Here is a 15915-nt window from a genome sequence, read left to right as displayed (position 1 = left end):
AATGTACTCAAGAGTTGTACAGCTAGCTCCACAATCCAATTTTAGAACATCTTAATCATTCTCCAAAGAAACTCTGTATCCATTAGCAGTCACTCTCCTGTTCACCCCTCCCTTCGCTGGCAGCCACTAATTTACTTTCTGTCTCTTTAGAATTGCCTGTTCTGGACGTTTCAGATAAATGAAGTCTTATAATGTGTGGTCTTCTGCATATTGTTAGCATAACGTTTTTAAGGTTTGTCCATGGTTAAAGCATGCTTCAGTGCTTCATCTTTATGGTCCAATAATCCATTGTACAGATACACCACATTGTGCTTCTCCATTCGTCATTCACGGGGTTGCATCTCACGTAGGTTTTGGATATTGTTGTGTTTGGTGGGGTCCAGAGCCAACAGTCAAGAAAGAATTCTTGAGACATCTCTGGTGCATAATAACCTGGTAGGGGCCCTTCCATTTGGAGTTAAATCCCCTGCTGTATTAGCCTTCCAATTCTTTAAATAAACCCTGCCTCCAGGATATGTATGGGGTGGGTTGCTAGTGACTGTCAGATCAGGTTTAGGGAGGACATGGGTTGCATATTCATTTAGAGATTTATGAATTAACCCAGCCTCAAGTGAATAATTTAACAAAGCAGTTATATTCTCCATTGATAGGTTTACAGTGAGGAAAGGTTTTTCATATAGTAACTCAAAAGGGCTGAATCCTATTGGTTGTTTTAGGACAGTCCTCATTTGGAGAAGCCCTGCTATTAAAAGAGTAATCCTGTTTTCTTGCGTCTCAATGCTTAAAATCTAGTATCTACAAAGATATGTTATTGAAATATTTTCATTTTTAATCAGAGATAGCCAAATCGGGACTAATATGTTTGTAAAACAAGTCCAGTTTTAACAAACTTATTTGTGACTTATTTATGACTTACATAAGCTCAGCAAGAATAGTGAGTGATCATAGAGATCTTTTACAATTGCTTTGCTGGAACTTTTTATAAGGAATCTCTAGGTTTAACTTTTAGTAGCCTCTCTAGGCCAGAAGCCAAGCCAAGTGCTTGCCAGACATGCCTGCCATACTTGTAGTTGGGCAAATTCATCTTCTTGAGATCCCCAAAATATCTGCATCTGCAGGAAGTGATAGTCTTTATGCACCTGGTATGGCTGCTGGGAACTCTGTAAGGCTGGTGTCAGGCTAACAGTTCCAAGGGGCTCTATGGGCTCCATGCTTCATAAAGTCAACCTTAGTTCTTAAAGCTGTCTATGCATGTCTCTCCCAAATACGGCAATCCAGTCAAAGCCTTGGTAAAATAACCAATGTTTCCACTGGTGTCCTGTTATAAGGAAAACAGATTCTTACTGAACTTATGCAAATAACTGTAATTGCCAAGGAAGAGAGAATACTTTCGGAGACCTTTTGAGTTCCAGAGGGTTCAGGTAGAGAGAAAAGTTAAAGGCTTCTTTTTATTCAGAGGAATATTTTATCTTATTTTTCATATCATATACATCATAAGAGAAAGTTTACTTAGTCTAGAAGTACAACTACTAGAGAACAAGCAAAGTTTTAAAGAAGAGTCATAAACTATAATCATCCTCAGTTTAGTTAGTTCTGGAAATTCTTAACCATTTCAGTTTTTATGATCTTAAAGATTTAACAGACATGTATTTGTCAAAAGCCCTTTTTATGAATCTCCTTGAAGATGAAACACGTTCTGCAAGAGAATAAAAACAATAACTATAAATTTAAAAAGACTCAAAATGGACATGGTTAAGGTTTGATGAGAGGTTACAACATAGCTGGCAAGGAAATCTGGTTATTTCTGTGACACATACTAATTCAGTAATCAGAATATTAAGTAATGACCTTATACCAGAACATACTAAAACTTTAGAACTGTATATCATCTCTAGAATGGTTATAGCATTTACCCAAATGTAACCTAAGGCCTATTATTATTTAACAGTACTTCCAGAATAACTTAACATGCCAAATAAAAAGGTCTAATGAGTCAGAGACTTTATTTCCTATTTAAATGTTGGGAAAGTTGTTTTAAAAAACCTCGAAAGTGGGGTGCCTTGGGTGGCTCATTCGGTTAAGCGTCTGCCTTTGGCTTAGGTCATGATCTCAGGGTCCTGGGATGAGCCCAGCATCAGGGCTCCCTGCTCAGCAGGGAGTCTGCTTCTCTCTCTGCTCCTCTCCCCTGCTCATGCTCCCTCTGTCTCTAAAATAAATAAAATATTTAAAGAAAAAGTCCCAGGCACCTGGTGGCTTAGTTGGGTAAGCATCTGCCTTTGGCTCAGGTCATGATTTTAGGGTCCCGGGATCAAATCCCACATCAGGCTCCCTGCTCCATGGGAAACCTGCTTCTCCCACTCCCCCTGCTTGTATTCCCTCTCTCACTGTCTTTCTCTCTGTCGAATAAATAAAATCTTTAAAAAAAAAAATACAAAAGGAAAAAAAATCCCTTCATTTTAATCTTAGTCTGCCCTGACCGTCTGTAAAATTCTTTTCCAAAGATATCCCTATAACAAACCTGCAACTTTTTCATTCAGAGTTACTTCCCTTAGTTGCATCAGTCTTAATTACATTTAGCAGAATTTTAACTCTGAGAAACCTTAGTCTCCAGTGAAAGCTAAGTAGTAACAAATTGTGAACTGTTAAAACAAAACTCTTTAGCTTGCAAATTCAGCAGTCAATTAAGCACAAAGCATGTTTACTGACAGACCCAAATATCCCTAGTTTCTCTGTACTAAGAAGTCAAAACACAAACTGACATCCAGTAATCAGTGCTTTAGCACTTTTTTCCTATTTGGAAAAGATCTAGATGTCCAGTGAATTCAGTCTCACTCACCCAAGCAAAACTTTAAAGTTTCAGGTTACCAAAGACTTTGAAGTGTGTGGTCACGTGTTGTGGGGGGGAATGTCTCAAGGGAGAGTAGGCAGAACTTTGGAGAGGTCAAAAAAGGCAGTGCAAGGTATGTAAAAGGATGTTCATATGCTAAAAGAAGACTGGGAAAACCTGAGGCCTTGCTATTGTCAAACTGAGGTTTTTCCCTGTAGCAAGGCTTTAACATTAAGATGATAGTGGGGGGCTTCCTGGAGGAAAGTTCTACTCTGCCTGCCTCAAATATTTGTCAGTGGGCTGCAGGTTATAAGGACGTTTAATTTTATCTGCATTTCCTTCTGCCTTTATTTCCCACATCACTTCCACTTTTTTTTTTTCCTATGATGAATAACACTGCTTTGAACATTCTTGCACAGGTTTTTGTGTGGACCTGTTTTCATTTCTCTTGGCCATATATCTAGTAGTGGAAGGGCTGGGTCATATGGTAACTCTCTGTTTTACCTTTTTTACAAATTTAATACCACCTTATAATCCCATCACCAGTAGTGTGTTGTGAGGCTTCCAGTTTCTTTGCATACTTACCAGCACAGGTTACTGTCTTTTGGTTTCTAGCCATCCTGGTGGGTGTGAACTGGTGTATCACTGTGGTTTTTGATTTGCTTTTGCCCAATGATTCTTGCACATCTTTTCATCTGTCTTCTATTTCATAGTTTTAGCTCTTACATTCAGATTACTTTTTGAGTTTACGTTTGCATGTGGTGTGAGGTAGGGGTCCACCTCTTCTTCTCTTTTGTTTGGGGATATGTAGTTGTTCCAGTGACATTTGTTGAAAAAACCAGTTTTTGCATTTGTCTTGGCACCCTCGTAAAGACTTCTCGGGATTTTTGCAATCTTATTTTTTTTTTAAGATTTTATTTATTTATTTGACAGAGATCACAGGTAGGCAGAGAGGCAGGCAGAGGTGGGGGGGGAGCAGGCTCCCTGCTGAGCAGAGAGCCCGATGCAGGGCTCAATCCCAGGACCCTGAGATCACGACCTGAGCCAAAGGCAGAGGCTTAACCCACTGAGCCACCCAGGTGCCCCTGCAATCTTATTTTTTTCTTACTTCTAACTTTTTAAAATAGTAAAATTCTAAAATTCATTTGTTGGGATTGCAGAAAATCAAGGAATCAAGGTTTGTGACCTTTTTTTTTTATTTGTTAATATTTGCTACAACCTTTTTGTGATCTTTTGATGGGCTCTGGTTTACTTTAGTGTCCGCCATAAACAAGGCTTAGTAGTAGTAGTAGTAGTAAGTAAAAAACTCAGTGTGATTGCCCAGGGGATATTGAAATTACTTTGAAAAATAGACTAACCAAGTATTTATGTAAAAATAGTTTTGTGTCTTGTTAATATAAGGTGCAAAGATTTTTCTTCAGTGCCTTTTTGTAGAGATTTCATTGGTTGGGTGGCCAGAGGTCTGAGTTGAACTGCATGCTCTCGAACAAGTAGCACTCTTTGGGCCCCATTCTCTTCTGTAACTCAAGGATGTTAGTCCAGGCTCTTCCTAGATCTCTGACTGGTGGGAGTGTGCTCCAGCAGTGGTTTGCATGTTCTACACATCCGTAGAGAGTCCCGGGTGTGAGAGAGCAGTGCTTTGGAGGCTGTACTGTGTTTCAGAGGAGAGGTAGGTGCTTGCTTGTGGGCTTGGGCTCCTCAGACCTGCTTGAATCAGAAATGAGGACTGCTACAGGAAAGGGCCTGCTGACCCACCATTTTACGACATATGCTTTAACTTGTTTTTAAATTTGTGTTCATGCATTTGTGTTCTTCATGCAGTCTTACTTGATCCCTTTCATGATCGGAAAACATGCTTTAGTCACATCCTTTACTGGGACCAAGGACTGTTCTTGGAATCTTTTAGTGCAATCACCCTTAATCACCTGGCTTTTCTTCCCACTCTTCACTGGAATAAGCCAGGGAATTGAGTAGTTTGGACAAGGGAGCATTTCAAGGGAGGGCTGGGGGAATGTATAGACAGCAGGTTTGGGACAGTCTAGATGGCAGTGTGTGGTCGCGTGTTGTAGGGGGGAATGTCTCAAGGGAGAGCAGGCAGAACTTTGGAGAGGTCAAAAAAGGCAGTGCAAGGTATGTAAGGTCACTTGCTAGGTGGCCCCATTTGCAGCATTCCTGTCTCTTGAGAGCCAGGGGAGTCTCCCTTGTGTTGCAGTGTGTCAGCGCCAGAATCAGGATATCAAGGGCAGTTCGGAAGCTGTGAACCACGCACAGAAATAAAACAAAACTGGTTTTTTGCTTTAAAGGATACGTTTCTAATCCATTAGGAATTATAACAGTACAGATATGTGTTAAAAATCAGCAACCCTGGGGCGCCTGGGTGGCTCAGTGGGTTAAGCCTCTGCCTTCGGCTCAGGTCATGGTCTCAGGGTCCTGGGATCGAGCCCCGCATCGGGCTCTCTGCTCGGCAGGGAGCCTGCTTCCTCCCTCTCTCTCTGCCTGCCTCTCTGCCTACTTGTGATCTTTGTCTGTCAAATGAATAAATAAAATCTTAAAAAAAAAAAAATCAGCAACCCTGCTTCAGATCTATAAGCACTCTTTATTATATTAACAGTAAATTCAGCCAAACGTAATTTGAACTAAGTTCTCACACTGCTCTGAATTACAAAATATTGTAAAAGAAATTTGTACCTTTTCTTTTGTGTTTGTTTTAGGTGACAGCTCTGCTGGCTCTGTGTGTTAAACATTTCTTTACAAATATATAGTAGATCTACTTAAAAGCAATTTATTTTCTGATTTAAATATGTCTCCTGCTAATTTTTGGCTTTATTGTTTGATAATTTCTTTGTATAGAAAGCACCAATGATAACTTCACCCATTTTAATTATTGTGCAAATTCCTAATACGAGCTTTTGATTTGTTGCTTTGCTTCTTAAAGGACTACAGATAATGTACATTGTTGAGCACTTTGTTTTTTAAAGCACCATCACAAACTTGTCATTTCTTCCTCCTAAGGACCCATGCCATGGACAGGAAGATGTTATTGTTCTTGTTTAACAAAGTAGCACAGAGAAGTCACCTGGTGAAAGGCTGGGCCTACATTACCACTCACCTCACTGCCTGCCTTTTCTTCTGTGCTGTAGCATTAGAGGAATGTGGTAACTAGAAGAGCATATTCCTTTTATAACTCCTCAGTCTAAGTAGCTCTGTGCTTTCAAGGCTTTGTTCCTTTACTGGATTTTGTTTTGCCAGCTTGTGGGACTAAGGGAAGAGTTAATTGGACCTGGTGGAAATAACTACGAAGCTCTAGAACAAGTATATTGGCAGCTTTGGGAACTGGTGTTTAACAGTTGCTTATGTTCTTATTTCATCTGTGACTTGAAAATGAGGTTACATAAATAACTGGAAAAATTTTTTTCCTATATAAGCAGTAATGCTTAACAGTTTTCAAGCTCAGGTGTTTTTTTGTTTTTAAACACATGGGCCCTAATTGCCAGAAAACCTCTGTTAATGAAGAATGGCATTGAAAATATTGAGGCCATAGATGAAATTTATTCTGTTTACCAATTTTCTTCTCACTGTATCAAAAAAATCCTTAAAAACGAACTACTTAGTAATTACTGAATGAAAGTAAAACTAGAACTCAGCTCACTGATGAAGTTATGTTTTCACTAGCTCTTTTTAACCTTTTTAAAGGAATCTTGGGATTTTTTTTTTTTTTTTGTGCTGTAGTATCTGAGAGGGGTATGTTTATTTCAAGGCACCTCGAGGAATACATTCTTCCCTTTTGAGCTACTAATTGACGTAATAGTACTATTCCAGTTTTGCAAAATCATGTTTTTCCTCTAACATTCAGGATTGTTTGATAGTTCATTGTTTCTACTCACTGAGAAATAATTTTTTCTGGAAAATATTCAGATAGAAATATGATTTTTTCATTCTAACCGTTCAGCTTCCATAGAGACTGCACTTCCAGCTCTTGTTGTTCCCATCCTGGAGCCCTGCGGTAATTCAGAGTGTCTACACATTTTTGTAGACTTGCATTCTGGAATGTTTCAGTTGATGCTCTATGGACTTGGTAAGTTATTCAATGATACAGTCACTCAGTGTGAAGAAGAATGTTTTAATAAAAGCAAACTAAAATTTTTTTGCCATTAGGTATTGGAAGGGGTGGTATTAGCAGTGCAGAAAGTAGATATGGAAGGAATAACTCTGGCTGACGTCTGTTCCTTGAGAGGCCAATTATAAGTCTACTTTGGATTTTCTTGTATCAAAAATTAAATCTCCCAATATGAAGTGCATTCATGTTGTTTCTCTTTTGTAAAAGTAGTAATGTTGATGGCTGATGTTTTTTAGATTAACAATATTACCACTAATAGTTGGGTGACATGGAACCAACTACAGGGGATTCTGTTGTCACTCATGGCTGATGAACAAATTTATGACGGTGTAAAACATCTAGATGTTGACCTAGGGTCCAGAATCCTGGAGAAGAGCGTTTTTTTTGTTTGTTTGTTTGTTTTTGGTTTTTTCTGGCCTAAACACAGTAGACACTAATGTTGGATTTCTAACATCATCTATTACCAAGTTGGTGTTCTGAAATGATAAACCACTTGGCACTTAGTGTTTTTGTATTGCTAATGGAACAATGTTCTTGCACATATTAGCACATTTACTGCTTGAAATTAATATTAAGCTAGATTGATAAAAGTAAAAGGTTTTCTCGTTATACTGTATAAAGATAAATTTGTCTATGAATTGTTCATGGAAAGCTGGTCTCATTACTTTGAATCACATTGCATTTATGTTGGCCAAATGATAAGTGGCATACTTAGGAATTACCTTTTTAACTGTGGCCCAAAGCACAACGTGATTGTTCATTCTTTAAAAAAATTTTTATTTAACTGTTTTCTTGACTATTGACATAATACATATTCATAAATAAGGAAGATGAACATGTAAAAATGAAAGAAACAAAATAGTTACCTCTTAGCAGTCATTCTTGCTTTAGGGGATATATGCTTGGCTCAGTTCAGGCTACCATAACAAAGAACCACAGAGAGGGTTGCTGAAACAATAGAAATTTATTTGTCAGTTTTGGGAGAGTGGGAGTCTACGATCAGGTTGCCAGCATGGTTGGGTTCTGGTGGGGGCTCTGTTCCTGGCTTTGAGATGTAGGCCTTCTCTCTGTCATCACATAGCAGAAGGGAGAGCAAGCAAGCTCTCCGGTGTCTCTTCTTATTAAGACACCAATCACATTATGACCTTGGTCCTACCCTTGTGACCTCATCTAAACCTAATTATCTCCCAAAGGCCCCACCTCTGAAAACCATCACGTTAGGAGTTTAGGGCTTCAACATAACAGATTTCCATTGTAATGCTTGCTCTTCTTATTTTCTCTATATATTTTTCTTTGGTTAAAATCATTTTATGTTTTGCTTTTTGTGCAACATGTTATTATAACATTTTTTGGTGTCCTTAAAAATTCTAAGTGACATTTAGCAAGCTGACCTTAAGCCAACAGCTCTTGCTTATGCCAGAAATCATTTGTGTTTAATAAGTAAACATGTTAATGTAGTTTTTTAGGTTTTGCATTTTTTAGTTTTTGCATAGTATTACTAAACTATGAAATACTAGGAATTTGAAATACATGTAAATGAAAAATAGTAATTACACGAAGAGTTTTGGGTATTAAAATGTAGGCAAGGAATTAATTCATATGTTTGTTATTTGTTCTTCCTGCTAGTGTACATTTGCTATTAATTAGTTGTCTTTATCTATATCTCTGTTTAAATGTTAAAGAGGGTTAACAAATTAGGTTAAAATTTATGCCTAATGATGTGCTCAGTTTAGTTTTTCTCTGACTCAAAAATAACATTACTTTTGCCTAAAACAATAATTTTCATGTAAGTTTTGGGCTACCTAAATATTTTATGCCTCATGTAATCGGTGAATTAATGAAGTGCTTTTTTCTATAGACCAGGCCACGCTGGATGACATGGAAAAGTCTGTGAACGATGATATGAAACGAATTATCCCTTGGATTCAGCAACTGAAGTAAGCTTATTTATTTAGCTCAAGACTAAAAATGGAAAGTTATTTTGACATGGTGTATTTTCTTCTCCATCATTACTCTTGATCAGTCACTGTCCTTAATGTTTATGTCATGAAACTTGAGCACCTTTTGGTACTTGGAATTGAAATTCTCTTGGAATAGGGCCAAGGTGGCAGCGTTTTACATCTAGTTCCCCTCCAGAGCAAATACAGGTATGAAGGGCATGACACTCTACTTTTCATTCTTTGCCACATTTCTTTCTGTAAAAGCACTATACAAATCACTTACACAGTGAATTTTATTGAATCTAGTGTTCTCTGCAATAGAGTCTTACTTATTCTTACCCAAGATAATCTTCATGGTATGAATCTAGAAGCTGACACTTCCAGAATATTTGTTTCTGCTTCTCTGATACTGTCATTCAATACTGTCTCAAAATCCTTTGAATGCTTCATACTGTTAAACTAAAGAACATTGGAAATGCAGCTAGAGATAATTCTATGAAGTTTCATTACCATCCTGGTACACAGAAGTGCCATTATGGCAACTCTAACAAACTCTCTTTTAAAATTAATAGAACAGAATTCCATGGGATAAAAATAAGTTTCAGAGATCAAAACTGAAACTGGCAAATGGAGAAGGGGGGCAGGGGGCTAGACTATTCAGAGAAATCTGTTGGTTTTGTGATCTAGCCTTACCCCTTCTCCTTTTGCCAGTTTGAGTTGTATAAATATTTGAAGACTTCACTGTAATCAAGTAATGATTTTATTAACAAGATAGGATTTTTAATGCCAGTAGATAATGTTTTATGAGCCTCCTTTTGAATAGCTGCTTAGTTTAACTGTATATGAAAAATGAATCATTACTCTGGGTAACGCATTCCAAAATTTTTAGTGATTTAGCATATTTTTGTGTATTTGGCTAAACAAATAAGGTTTAAATACTTAAGTGCTTAATAACTCACATCTTATGTAACTCAAGGTTATGTGGCAGCCTAGCTAGCAGAAATATAAAACCAGAAAGCTAAGTCCCCAAAGCCTTAAACTTATCAAATGTGTCTCTGTACTTAAACACATAATTTCTAAGAAAGTTCTCCTAGTTATCACTTACAGTAGTGCTTCTCAAACGACCTTTAGTTAATGCCCAGTTGCTTGCTGATCTATCATGGGACATTAATGTTTTCGAGATGACTTTATTGAAGTATAATTTCTGTACCATAGAATTCACCCATTTTAAGTGTATGATTCAATGACTTGTAAATTTACTGAGTTTTGCAGCCATAATCACAGTCCAGTTTTAGAACATTTGGAACATTTTCATCACCTCAAAAAGGTGTTCATTTATAGTTAACCCCCATTCCCGGCCTGACCCCCAGGCAACTATGAATCTACTTTCTTTTCTTACAGATATTTTTTCTTCTGGACATTTTGTATAAGTGAAATCATAAAGTATGTGGTCTTTTGTGACTTGCTTCTTTCACTTAATGTTTGAGGTTTATCTATTTTGTAGCAGGTATCAAAGCTTAATTCCTTTATATGGCTGGATAATAATTCCATTATATGGCTTTGTACCACATTTTGTTTATCCATTCATAAATTGATGGACACTTGGGTTGTTTCACTTTTTTTTTTAAGATTTATTTATTTATTTTAGAGCTTGCACACAAGCAGAGGGAGGGGCAGAGGGAGAGAGAGAATCTCAAGCATACTCCTCACTGAGCAGGAGCCTGACTTGGGGATCGACCTCATGATCCTGAGATCGTGACCTGAGCAGAAATCAAGAGTCGCCCACTTAACCAGTTGAGCCACCCAGGCGCCCCTGGGTTATTTCAGTTTTTGGCTATTATGAATAATGCTGTTCTGAATATTCATGTTTCAGTCTATGTGTGGACATAACATTTTCATTCCACTAGGAATGGAATTGCTGAGTCACACAGTAAATTTATGTTTAACTTTTTAAAGAAACTGCCAAACTAGTTTCCAGAGTAGCTGTGCCTTGTTAAAATCTCATCAGCAGTATTTGAGGGGTTCCGTTACCCTGCATCCTTGCCAACAGTTGTCACTGTTTTTGACCATAAGCATCCCAGTGAGTATAACAAGGTATTGCATTGTTTTCATTTCTATTTTTCTAATGACTGATGATGTTGAGCATCTGTTCATGTGATTACTTTTCTTATACTGTGCAATGAAAACAAATTCTACAAAAAGTAAACGAAAAAAACATGTAAAATATAAGCCCCAATTTTTTATTGTAAGAACCAACAGACAAAATTATATCTCAGTAAACATAATCAGAATGAACAGTATAAAAATAAAGAAATGTATACACGTTTTTCATTGGAAGTATATATAGGCAGTTAATACAGAAAATTCACTCTTAACGTTCAGATTTTGTGTTCCCTGAAATCAAACAAAAACTTAATGGCTATTCCATATGCACTTTGAAAAGATTATCTTGTATTTATAATTTATATAAATGCACACTTATATGTATTTAGAATTTATATTTTATTAATATTATCTTGTATTTAGAATTTTTTAATGTGACAGATGAGCTTGTTTCTTGCTTGTTGTAACTAATCTAGATTGGGTTGATGATGATGCTACTCACAGGAGATAATGTATATCTTAACTGTTTCTGTTTTTCTTTAAAAACATACATAATGGAGATCCCAGTCTCAAAAAGTCTCACATGTTAATGGGACTGGAGGTAGAGATTTGAAAGCAGTTTTGGCAAGTTCAGAACATTCATTTTGAACTTTTATCTAAAACATAGCAAGTATTGTTGCATTTTCAGAATTTATCTTCATTTCTTCATTTGTAGCCAGTTGTAGCAGTTGATCCTGTGAAGTCACAGATAAATTTGTTTTTCCATGAAAAAAAAAATGCTTTCAGGACTTTATACATTTCTGGGTAATAGTTGACAAACTACCCTTAAAATTTTGTATGTTATGACATGGTTTTTTGGTTTTTTTTTTTAAAGATTTTATTTATTTATTTGTCAGAGAGAGAGAGAGAGAGAGATCACAAGTAGGTAGAGAGGCAGGCAGAGACAGAGGGAGAAGCAGGTTCCCTGCCGAGCAAGGAGCCCGATATGGGACTCGATCCCAGGACGCTGGGATCATGACCTGAGCTGAAGGCAGCCGCTTAACCAACTGAGCCACCCAGGCGTCCCAATGACATGGTTTTATTGCACGTGACTAGTATACAGTTTTACCACATGCAGATCACTGCACAGGCACAGCAGCACCCGAACTGGGCTGTGCCTTGTTCAGCAAGGCCAGCCTACTGATCGTGAGCATGGATGTTGTAATTGTTATGTTGCTCTGGAAAGTTTCTAAATTCGTATTCTTACTTTCTGTAGTTATTTCATTGTGAACCAGTGAGGTTTGTGAACCCTTTTATGACATGGTTTTGAGGCATGGGACTAGCACAGTACTTTATCCATATATTTTTTTTATACATACACAGTGTCTAGCCTCAAGGATAGCTAATCAAATAAAAGTGAGAGGAGTACTATAAAAAGCATCAAACTGAAATCTGGTGGCTTAGCCAAGAGAGAGAGGAGGGAGAAAAGATCATTAATACTGGCACCTGCTAGATACATAACCGTCACTTTACACATACACAGAAGAAGAATGGGGACCGAAGATCTCTAGTGATAGTAGAAAAATTAGGTACATTGATTGATTTATTTTTTAAAAAGATTTTATTTATTTATTTAACAGAGAGAGAGATCACAAGTAGGCAGAGAGGCAGGCAGAGAGAGAGGGGGAAACAGGTTCCCTGCTGAGCAGAGAGCCAGATGCGGGGCTCGATCTCAGGACCCTGAGATCACGACCTGAGCCGAAGGCAGAGGCTTAACCCATTGAGCCACCCAGGCGCCCCAATTAGGTACATGTATACCTATTTATTGTTTGTTCTCTTTTGTTCTATAAATACTTCTGGCATTTTATAAAAGATGTTGAGGTTGGTTATTGCTGTCTTAATAAACCATAGGAAATCCGCCATTTTCTTTAATATACTGCTTCAGTGTCCCAGGCTTAATACTAGTTTAATTCTACCTTATGACTAATCAGTTATTCACATCAGAGTTTCAACTCCTTAAACTAGAACTAACATACCAATGCAAAACTTAGAGAAATGATTCATCATTATGGTTATGTGTCTTTTTACTAGTTCAGTTAAATTTCAGATTGTTATTTTTTAGTGGTCTTCAGTAATCAATTTACAAATCAGTTGCACACAGTTAATCAGAAGAATCTATGATTTTGTGATGTGAATTATCTCCTTTCAATTAAGGTTTTGGCTTGGACAACAGCGTTGCAAACAATCTATAAAACATCTGCCTACGATAAGCAGTGAGACATTGCAGCTGTCCAATTACTCAACCCATCCTATTGGAAACCTTTCTAAGAATAAGCTGTTCATTAAACTTACCCGGCTTCCGCAGTACTACATTGTAAGTATACAAAGGGGAGATTTGGGTGATCAGGGTCAGTATCTCACATGATTTTTCACTTAATCTAATCTGCAAACATTTTTTATTGGATATTTAACTTTAGTGATTCTCAACCTAGGTGGTAGAGATGAAGGACAGAGGAAAATCATGTCTAAGAAATGCTAAAATGATCAGGCAGGGTTGGGGAATATAAAGTATATCTCTGTCCCTCACCCTTAGGTCTTTTATGTAGTGAGGCCTAGTTTCTGCTTGGGATGAAGCATCTCCCATGTGTGGGAGGAAAGCAACTACTCTGAAGGTGTGGAGATGTTTTGGTGTCAGATAAACTTGCTTGGTTTTAATTGAATGTTAACTTGCATAATGCATCCTTTTACTTTTTTTTTTTTTTTTTAAGATTTTTATTTATTTATTTGAGAGAGAGATATATACAGCAAGAGAGGGGACACGAGCAGAGGGAATGGGAGAGGGAGAAGCAGGCTTCCCACCGAGCAGGGAGCCCGATGTGGGGCTTGGTCCCAGGACCCTGGGATCCTGACCTGAGCCAAAGGCAGATAGATGCTTAACGACTGAGCCACCCAGGCGCCCCCATAATGCATCCTTTTACATACAGCTGGCTGAAGTAGCTTTATATTCTCATCCTTAATTGATTGAAGGCATACATATATTGATTTTTACTCATTGCATTTTTATTGATTGCCTGTACCTTTCAGGGCACAGTAAGATCCTTTCTTACTCTTTTTTCACTCTCTCTAGGTGTTTTCTAGTTAGTTTCCTTGAGATCTTTGAATTGGTTAAAAGTTGCAAGAATTTGAAATATGAACTCGCCCTAAATATATTTCCCTGAGTATAGAAATAGTTGTGTATACCACATAGATATTTTTGGCTAAGAATCTGAGATGTTTGAAGAACTTCATTCAGGATTGTTGGCTGAAGGTATTGGGAGTGAATTTTTTTAAGGTTTTGAGCTGTAATTTTAAAAGATATTATCTTAAAAAAAAAAAAAAAAGGTACCCTGTGTAGCCTGGCATGTTTTAGGTTAGCATTGTTTATAGAGAGCAATACGTTTGTCATTGATACAAACTTCACTTTTTTTCTGAATTTTAAAACCCCAGACGTTGAACCAGATTTGTCTGGTTCTTGGTGAGCCAGAACTTGGTTGAAGTTCTTTGTCTTCATCCTTGGTGAGCTCCCTGGTCTACATATAAAATGATATTGGGAATACATGCATGATAATCAAACCTATGAACACCCAAAGATCCTTATACTCAGCCACAGACAAAATGATTTTTATTATTTCTGATGTTATTTAGTATCAACAGAAACCAGACATTAGTTTCAATGACTAATGATTAATTATAAAGCAGTAATTTGTTTCACGTGGCTTAGACCAAAACTGAATCTGTGTTAGTCTTCATCCTTTTTATTTCTCACGGTTGCTACATTCATAGAAATGGGAAAAACTGCTACTGTGGACATTAACATTAAGAAGAACAGAGGGAAGGCTTGCTGCCTTTGAATGTCTGCCATTTTACTTTTGTCAGCTTTATTAAGATACAGTTTACATAGGAGGGATGTTTAGACTGTGTCTGAGTTGTAATAAATGCATATACTATTGTAATCCCCATCTCAGCAGAACACAGAACAGATCCATCACCCCCCAAATGCCCTCATGCCTGCTTCTCTATAATCAGACCCTCCCCCCACTCTCAGTTGGTGACCACTGACCTGTTTTCTGTCTAGATAGGTTTGCCCATCAGTCTAGTTTCTTTCACTTGCATAATGCCTTTGATTTTCCTCCATATTCTGATGTGTATTACAGTTCATTCCAGTAATTGGAGTAGTAGTCATGGTAAGGATATACTATGGTTTGTTTAACCAGTCTCTGGTGTTAGGGTTATTTCCAATTTGGGGCAATTATGAATAAAGCTGCTGTAAGCGTTTGCATATAGGTGTTGTTTATTTGTTTGTTTGTTTTTCTAAGTGAACCTAGGTTTTCACTTTTTTGGGGTAAGTAACCAGGAGAAGAATTGTTGGGTTAGTTTATAATATCAGTGTATGTTTAGCTTTATAAAAAATAGCCAAGCTTTTTGCCAAAATGGCTGGGCCATTTTGCATTACTGATGGCAGTGCAAGAGAGTTCGAGATGTTCTGCATTCTTGCCAGCACTTGGTATTAGAACTTTAAAGTTTTAGCCATTCTGGGGGTACCTGGCTGGCTCAGTAGGTGGAGCATGCAACTTTTAATCTCGGGGGTGTAGAGATTACTTAAAAAAGGAAATCTTTAAAAAATAAGTAAATTTTAGCCATTCTGATAGAGGTATAGTGGTATTTTATTGTAGTCTTAATTTATGCTGCCCTAATGACTGATACTGAATATCTTTTCATGTATTTTTTTTTTTTGCTATCTATCTTCTCTAGTGAAGCATCCGTTTTTCTTTTAATTCTTCCATTTCCTCAGGTGTGTCAGTGTTATGTTAGGTGTTAGCTTAAGAATTTCCTGAAGAGATGGGGTGGGGTGAGGGAGAGAAGGGAGGCAGGAAGAGAGACAGGAAAGCGTATGTTTGTCAGAGCAATAG

At 37.4% G+C, this 15915-nt stretch overlaps 1 protein-coding gene across 2 annotated transcripts in view; it reads left to right on the top strand.

Moving 5' to 3' along the window:
• LOC111150414 (mediator complex subunit 14) overlaps positions 1–15915 on the top strand; it is a 69700-nt gene that overhangs the window by 20028 nt on the left and 33757 nt on the right. For both annotated transcript variants that reach the window (XM_022507836.1, XM_022507835.1), the window contains exons 11-13: positions 6777–6902; positions 8803–8881; positions 13181–13340. In XM_022507836.1, the coding sequence (XP_022363544.1) occupies positions 6777–6902; positions 8803–8881; positions 13181–13340 (365 nt within the window). The remainder of the gene's footprint in view (positions 1–6776; positions 6903–8802; positions 8882–13180; positions 13341–15915) is intronic.

Source organism: Enhydra lutris, unplaced genomic scaffold (assembly GCF_002288905.1).
Source record: "Enhydra lutris kenyoni isolate GAN:26980312 unplaced genomic scaffold, ASM228890v2 scaffoldscaffold23, whole genome shotgun sequence".
Classification (NCBI taxonomy): domain Eukaryota; kingdom Metazoa; phylum Chordata; class Mammalia; order Carnivora; family Mustelidae; genus Enhydra; species Enhydra lutris.
Note: the sequence above shows the minus strand (reverse complement) of the source record. Positions and strands in the feature narration are given on the sequence as shown.